General features: G+C 36.7%; 1 protein-coding gene across 1 annotated transcript; it reads left to right on the top strand.

The window, feature by feature from the left end:
* The first annotated feature begins 319 nt into the window (after window positions 1-319).
* Window positions 320-7,374, top strand: LOC141602051 (putative protein phosphatase 2C 53). Its single transcript, XM_074422360.1, has 4 exons — window positions 320-682; window positions 1,358-1,717; window positions 6,945-7,124; window positions 7,207-7,374. The coding sequence occupies exons 1-4, from the start codon at window positions 320-322 to the stop codon at window positions 7,372-7,374; spliced, it is 1,071 nt and encodes a 356-aa protein (XP_074278461.1).
* Window positions 7,375-8,332: the final 958 nt, after the last annotated feature.

The following is an 8,332-nucleotide window of genomic DNA, read 5'->3' as shown; positions in this document are numbered from 1 at the left end:
GACATCATTACGGTAGATATAATCACATGAGAATGGGACCAGAACACTCTATTAGACCAAATCCATGCATGCCTATTGACCCATGCATATAGGTAAAGAAATAGCCCAAGTTTACGTCCTAGTAGTTTTTATTAAATTGAGTCTTTCAAAAACTTAAGAGCCAAGGCAGCTTTTGACCGTTGAACAGTTGACAGTTGACAGTTGACAGTACATATTACGGATTGTACGTTACAAAGTTGGTTCATAAAATTTTCATATCCAAATTTGATCCTAATTTTCATATTCATAAAATTTACAAAAGAAAAGAGAAGAAAGAAAAATGAGTTGTTCAATTGCTGCACCAAATGTTGCTCATTGCTCATTTTCTCCATCAAATAGTAGCATTAATAGTAATAATAACAATAACTTGATGGTTAAGTTTGAGCAGTTAGATATGCCAATTTCTACGTCAAATAATCGTACATCATTGATGAAGAGGAGAAGACCGGCGAAAATAAGTATTCCGGTGTCAAATTTGAGTAATTTGATCAATATTGGTACAAAATCAAGTGATGATGGGGTCAAAGAGATTGAGGTCGAAGGTGACGGGTATGGTGTTTTTTGCAAGAGAGGCAAGTCTAGGGCATACTTAGAGGATCGTTACTCTGCAATCGTTAACAATGTTTCTGGCCAGTTTGAGCAGGTAACGTATGTACTAGTGTCTTCTATACATACATTCATGCAAGTTTTTGAAAATTTCTACTCCCTATTTGATTTTTTATGATTACATTACATTAATTTAACACCAGCGAAAATATTTTCAAAATTATAAGGAAAATATTTGTACTTTTTTTTTTTTTTACGAAGAATCATTTATAAAATTATGTTTTTAATGAACAATATAAAAATATTTAAATATACTCTAGAATCAGTCCGTCTTGCTTAAAACCGCCACTATCCGTCTTAAGCTTAAGACGGATAGTGACGGTCTGAAATAAGAATTTGTGCTCTAGAATAAGTATAAAGAAAAAAACCATCTTTATAATGAAACATAATGAGTAATATATTATTCCCTTTATCCCAGTTATTTGTTTCTCTTCCTTTTGGCACAAGGACCAAAAAAAGAGGAGGGGGCCAATGATTAGATGACAAATGGAACAAATTGGGTGTGTAGATCATCAAATTACCCATTAAAAAACAGTCTTAAAATAGAACAATTAACTGAAACACCCAAAATAGAATAGTTAGATAAATGACCGGTGCGAAGGAAGTAATAAATATTTCATGATGTTTACTTAGCAACAAATTATTATACTTTGGAACGGGAGACTAGAATACTTGTTCCAACTTCTAACAAAATACTCGTAACTAGTTGCAGGCTTTCTTTGGGATATTTGATGGGCATGGAGGAGCAAAGGCAGCAGAATTTACAGCACAAACACTAGGAGACAAAATACTAGAAAATGTAGGTAGTAACAACACAAAGGAAGCAATATCTAAGGAACTTATGGTGGAGAAGATAAGAGGTAGCTTTTTGGAAGTAGATAACGAGTTTGTTAGTAGTGAAAATTCTTGTGGTGGAGCTTGTTGTATCTCCGCATTTATACAACATGGTACCTTGATGGTCTCCAATGTCGGTGATTGTCGTGCTGTTATTAGCCGGGGTGGCATGGCAGAGCCACTCTCAACTGATCATACTCCTGCAAGAGACGATGAGAAACTCAGGATTCAGTCCACGGTACGTTATACGTTATTATGAAGCAATATTACATTTTCAAGGTTCAAACTATTGGGAAAAAACTAGTATTTCTCTCTTTGTGTAATTACGGGAAATATAAATAAAGTGAGTAAATTAAATTGAGACAAAGACACAATAGAATTTTTGGTTACGCGGAAAAACCCAAATAGGTACCGCGGGACGAGTGTCCAATTCTTCCACTATAATATTTGTAGTAGGATTACAAGTCGTCACCTTAATAAGGTGGATATCTCTCACTATTAATAGTGGCTTTCTTCTCTCACAAAAACTCTCACAATAATAATACTAATTATTGTGGATTAATAATATATGTTTTGTGTTTTTGTGATTGATGAAATAAGCTCTCTAATCTCACGTACATATAAGTGATCATGAGAGAGTAACATATGCTTCCTTAATAGCTCAAATGAATGTTTCTCATACATTCATTCAATAAGGAGTTTTTGTGTATTTAAGAAATGAACGCATCAACCATTCAATAGACGAGTTTCATCTTATGTGAAACATCTTGATTCACTTATTGTGTTAACTCCCTTAATTAAAGAGAGAATAATCCAACAAATCTCCCCTTTCTCGACTTAATTGGAGGGCATCACTACACCGGAACCATCGCAACAACCATCGAACTTCTTTGTTGATATGATCTTGGTCATCATGTCGGACCAATTGTCATCAGTGTGAACTTTATCAAGTTGAAGTTTCTTTTCTTCTAACACATCTCAAATCCAATGATATCGAACATCGATGTGCTTGGATCCTGAATGATAGGCTGGATTTTTAGCTAAGTGAATAGCGCTTTGATTATCACAAAGTAGAACATATTTTTCTTGCTTTTGACCAAGTTCTAGCAAGAAATTCTTCAACCATAACATTTCCTTACAAGCTTCGGCGGCTGCAATATACTCGGCCTCGGTAGTTGACAACGCAACACATTTTTGCAGTTTAGATTGCCAAGATACAGCTCCCCCTGCAAAAGTAGTCAAATAACCTGATGTCGATTTTCTGGAGTCGACATCGCCTGCCATGTCTGCATCACAATAACCTTTTAGCAAAGGTTCGCCTTTTCCAAAACATAAGCATCTATTGCTCGTTCCCCGGAGATATCTAAATATCAATTTCACAGCGGACCAATGTTCCTTTCCGGGATTAGATAAATGGCGACTAACTACTCCGACTGCATAAGCAATGTCGGGTCTTGTACATACCATGTTATACATTAGACTGCCAACAGCGGAAGAATAAGGGACATTCTGCATCTCGAATCTTTCATTCTCACTAACTGGACTTTGCTTCTTACTGAGTTTGATATGTCCAGGAAGTGGCATACTAACCGGCTTGGCATTGTTCATCTTGAATTTTTCAAGGACTTTCTCAATATATCTCTCTTGGGATAGCCATAAGAGTTTCTTCTCTCGGTCACGAGTAATTTTTATCCCAAGGATCTGTCTCGCCGGTCCCAAATCTTTCATAGCAAACAATTTGCTTAGAGCTTTCTTGAGCGATACAATTTTCAGCTTATCTTGCCCAACAATTAACATATCATCAACATATAATAATAGTATGATGAAATCACCACTTGTATATCTCTTCATGAAAAGACAATGATCAGTCTGTGTTTTGTTAAAACCGTACTCGTTCATGAAGGAATCAAATTTCTTATACCATTGTCGTGGTGCTTGCTTCAAACCATAAAGACTTGTTAAGACGACATACGAGATTTTCTTTACCTGATTTTTCGAATCCTTCGGGTTGCTCCATATAAATCTCCTCGTCAAGATCTCCATGTAAGAATGCAGTTTTCACATCGAGTTGCTCAATCTCCAAATCTAGACTAGCAGCTAGACCCATTACAACTCGGATGGATGACATCTTCACAACAGGGGAAAATATCTCATCAAAATCAATCCCCTTTTTCTGATTGCATCCCTTAACAACAATTCGAGCTTTGTATCGAGGTTTAGGATTGTTCTCTTCATTCTTGAGCTTGAACAACCATTTACATCTCAACGCTCGTTTTCCTTTAGGAAACTCCACTTGATCATAAGTTTAATTCTCATGCAAGGATTGCATTTCTTCTTGCATAGCTTTCTCCCATTCTTCTTTATGATCGCTGGTTAGCACTTCTTGATAATTCTGAGGCTCCCCCGCATCAGCGATAAGTTCATACTCTTCTTCACTATATCTAGTGGCTGGATGGACGTCGTTCTCTACTTCCACGACGTGGTTCAGGTTGAACCTGAGCATTTATATCATCTGCTTCAAACTGTTCAACATTCTGATCATGATTTTGTTCTCTTTCTTCTCTCCCTACATCATCTGGTACCACGGGGGATGGTGAAGAATTATCACGAACAATAATATGAGGCCGAGACTTCTCAAACTCCTTGAGGTCTTCTATTGTTTGATCCTCGAAAAAGATAACATCTCGGCTTCTCACGACCATTCTTTTAACTGGATCCCATAATCTATAGCCAAATTCATCTTTGGGTGAGCCAAGGTAAATACATTGCCTGGTTTTTGAATCAAGTTTGGCTCGCTCGTCCTTTGGAATGTGAACGTATGCGCGACAACCAAATACCTTCAGGTGATCATAAGATATCTTCTTTCCCGACCATACTTCATCTGAAATGCCTCTATTTAAAGAGTTTGATGGCGAGAGATTGATAATATCAATAGCAGTCTTCACAGCTTCTCCCCAATATGAGTTTGGGAGTTTTGCGTGAGATAACATACATTGAACTCTTTCACAAATAGTCCGGTTCATTCTTTCAGCTATGCCATTTAGCTGAGGTGTCTTCGGAGGAGTCTTTTCTAGTCGAATGCCAAAAGACTTGCAATAATCTTCAAATGGACCACGGTATTCACCACCATTATCAGAACGGACGCACTTTAACTTCTTACCCGTCTGACATTCCACCATGGCATGAAATTCCTTAAAGGATTGGAGTACCCGGTCTTTGGTTTTCAACAAATATAACCAAACTTTTCTCGAATGATCATCAATAAATGTGACAAAATAAGATGCACCTCCTTGATATTTTTTACTCATAGAGAAAACGTTAGTATGAACCGAATCTAGGATATATTTTCTTCTAGATGGCGAACTGGATCTTTTAAATGAGACTCTATGCTGCTTTCCTGCTAAGCAGTGTGTGCAAGGATCAAGAGATTTACCTTTCACCTTTGGTAGTAGGTCTTTTTGTGAGAGAATTTGTAATCCTTTCTCACTCATATGTCCTAACCTTTTATGCCATAACTCCAAGGAAGAATTATCATGAGCAATATTTGCCTCCCCCTTGAATAAGCGTCCATGGGTGAAGTATAAGGTACCTTCTTTCTTTCCTCAAGCGACAATCATATTACCATTGGTGAGCTTCCACTTTCCATCACCAAAGTAATTCATATACCCAGCATCGTCAAGTCTACCAGCTGACATAAGATTAAGCCGCATATTAGGTACATATCTCACATCCTTTAACATAAGCTTACAACCGGTACTAGTCACTAGTTGAATATCTCCTAAGCCAACAATTTTGCTTGTGACTTGATTTCTCATTTTCACAGTACCGAAATTACCTTTCTTGTAGGATGAAAATAACCATTCATGTGGGGTGATGTGAAATGATGCACCTGAATCGACAATCCATAGGCTTTCGTCAGAAGCTAAATTGAGATAATTGTCTTCTCCTATTATAAATATATCGGTTTCTTCCTCAATTGCGACAGCGCTGGTGCTTGGTTCTTCTTTATTTTTTGGGTCAATTTGATCTGGCTTGACCGTACCATTTTTTTTGTCTCTCTTCAGATTTCGACATTCGGGTTTTCTATGACCCGGTTTACCACAATAATAACAAGTGATGCTTGCTCTAGAACGAGATTTGGATCGTCCTCTTGACTTGTCACGCCCCTTGTTTCTAGAGTTATCACGATTTTCACTTCTACCTCTGTTTTCAACAACATTAACATCTGAATCTGTTGAAATACCACGCTCCTTTCTCCTTGCTTCTTCATTTAGAAGACTGTCAGTAACGACATCCATGGTGAGCTTTCCTTCAAGGGATGAGTTACTTAGTGTAACAACTAAAGTGTCCCAACTCTCAGGAAGAGAGCTTAAAAACAATAGTGCTTGTAGCTCATCATCAATATTCATATCCACCTTGGTTAACTGGTTTACAAGACCCTTGAAATTGTTCAAGTGTTTAATCATGCCTTGACCATCTTTATAATCTAACTTCACCAATCGTCTTACAAGAAGAGCGTTATTTCTAGGAGTTTTCTTTTGAATCATAGATTCAAGTTTTGACCATAATTCATGGACATTAGTCAAAGTAGCCACATGCTCAAATAAACTTCGGTCGATATATTTACGTATCATAGTGACCACTTTTCGATTAAGGAGATCCCAATCTTTGTCTGATTTTCCTTCCGGCTTGTCTTGACTAATGATAGGCTCATACAAATCTTTACAATATAAGTGATCCTCCATCATTGGCTTTCAATAGGAATAATTATCAGCCGTGAGTTTAAACATATCACCATCATAATGAGCGACGGTAGTCCCCATAATAACACAAGAATTAGATGAGCCCATTAACATGGCTCTGATACCACTGTTGGGAAAAACTCGTATTTCCCTCTTTGTGTAATTATGGGAAAAATAAATAAAGTGAGTAAATTAAATTGACAAAGACACAATAGAATTTTTGGTTACGCGCAAAAACCCAAATAGGTAAACAACCGCGGGACGAGTAGTCCAATTCTTCCACTATAATATTTGTAGTAGGATTACAAGTCGTCACCTTAAATAAGGTGGATATCTCTCACTATTAATAATGGCTTTCTTCTCTCACAAAGAGGATAACTCTCACAATAATAAACTAATTATTGTGGATTAATAATATATTTTGTGTTTTTGTGATTGGTGAAATAAGCTCTCTAATCTCACGTATATATAGATGATCATGAGAGAGTAACATATGCTTCCTTAATAGCTCAAATGAATGTTTCTCATACATTCATTCAATAAGGAGTTTTTGTGTATTGAAGAAATGAACGCATCAACCATTCAATAGACGAGTTTCATCTTATGTGAAATATCTTGATTCACTTATTGTGTTAACTCCCTTAATTAAAGAGAGAATAACCCAACACAAACTACTACAATAATATATTATATATACATGGTAACGTTAATTATTGACTGCAGGGTGGTTATGTAGATGAATGTAATGGAGTATGGAGAGTACAAGGTACACTTGCAGTGTCAAGAGCAGTTGGAGACAAACTTCTAAAGCAATGGGTAATAGCAGAACCTGAAACTAAGATAATAACAATTCAACCTGACTCCCACTTTCTAATTTTAGCTTCAGATGGTCTTTGGAACAAGGTACATCGCTACATACACATTTCTTATGATTTAATATAATATAGTTTGAAACTCACAATGTAATTTCCCTATGTCCCGGCAGGTGACAAATCAGGAAGCAGTAGATTTAGTCGTTCCCTTCTATACAACAAAAGCTAATAAAAGTAAGCTAGCTCTTGCATGTAGAAAGCTAGCGGAGTTGTCCATTAGCCGAGGATCAAACGATGACACAAGTGTATTGGTTATTCATCTCGGTCGATTTGCTTCATAGATGGTAGATAATTATATTGGCACACAAATGAGACGACTCATCCAATGGTCTTAAATGAATATTTGTATTATAATTATATTAGCATTTGAGCATAGTTTGTTTTGAAAATGTAGTTTTGTATACTAGGAACTCATTGAACAAAATAGCGAGATGTGACCCTTGAAATATATTTTTTTTTTTTTTTGGTAAAAAGGTAGTTTATATTAAGTAAATAAAGTTAAGAACATAAAGCAGTCATGGGGGGATCGGGGGAGATAGATACAACTATACAAGTCATCGAGTTAGATTGTGCATCCTTTAATAATTCTCTGCGGTCCAAGATGATATTAGCCGATTTACTAAGACCATAAAGAAAGCTCGTCCACAAAATTGCATTGATGGCGGCATGACAATACGAGGTAACGCTGTGGTTTCCCACGTTATTTGAAGCAACACGTAAGTCGTATATGATGGCCAAAACCTCACTCATAAAGAGTTAGATGGTCGAGTATCTCATCCGAGTCCAACCACCTAACCACTGACCAAGATGGTTCCTAACCACACATCCAACAAAAGAGACAAGAAACGAAAGGAAGCATCAACATGTAACCCTTTCCTTGTAATTCTCCTAGAAAATTTGTGTATTAGGTTAGTTGTTGTTACGTAGTCTCTGCTTCCTCTTTCTCTAACTCTACTATATAATGTAATCTTGTAAACCTATTTCATTATTAATCATTAACATATTAATCCTTCACATGGTATCGAGCTAATACGATCCTCACAATCAAATTAATTTTTTTTTCTTCTCTAAATTTTTCACATCAGTCCACGAATCGACCCCGTTATCAATGGCAAACCAATTGCAACTCATTAACCCTGCCCAACCAAACAACCCTTTCACTGTTGTCACCTTCGCAAATTGTATCCAACTCAAAGACACTGTCACGTTCCGTCAATGGAGATTCCAGGTCCGTGCTAT

This window comes from Silene latifolia, chromosome 9 (genome assembly GCF_048544455.1).
Source record: "Silene latifolia isolate original U9 population chromosome 9, ASM4854445v1, whole genome shotgun sequence".
Classification (NCBI taxonomy): domain Eukaryota; kingdom Viridiplantae; phylum Streptophyta; class Magnoliopsida; order Caryophyllales; family Caryophyllaceae; genus Silene; species Silene latifolia.
The sequence above is the reverse complement of the archived record's forward strand: the minus strand, read 5'-3'. Positions and strand labels throughout refer to the sequence as shown.

Excerpts from the sequence above, each read along its gene's own strand:
- LOC141602051 (XM_074422360.1), top strand. The coding sequence starts at position 320 with ATGAGTTGTTCAATTGCTGCACCAAATGTTGCTCATTGCTCATTTTCT. Across the intron at positions 683-1,357 it reads TTTCTGGCCAGTTTGAGCAG|GCTTTCTTTGGGATATTTGA; the intron begins GTAACGTATGTA and ends AACTAGTTGCAG. Across the intron at positions 1,718-6,944 it reads AACTCAGGATTCAGTCCACG|GGTGGTTATGTAGATGAATG; the intron begins GTACGTTATACG and ends TATTGACTGCAG.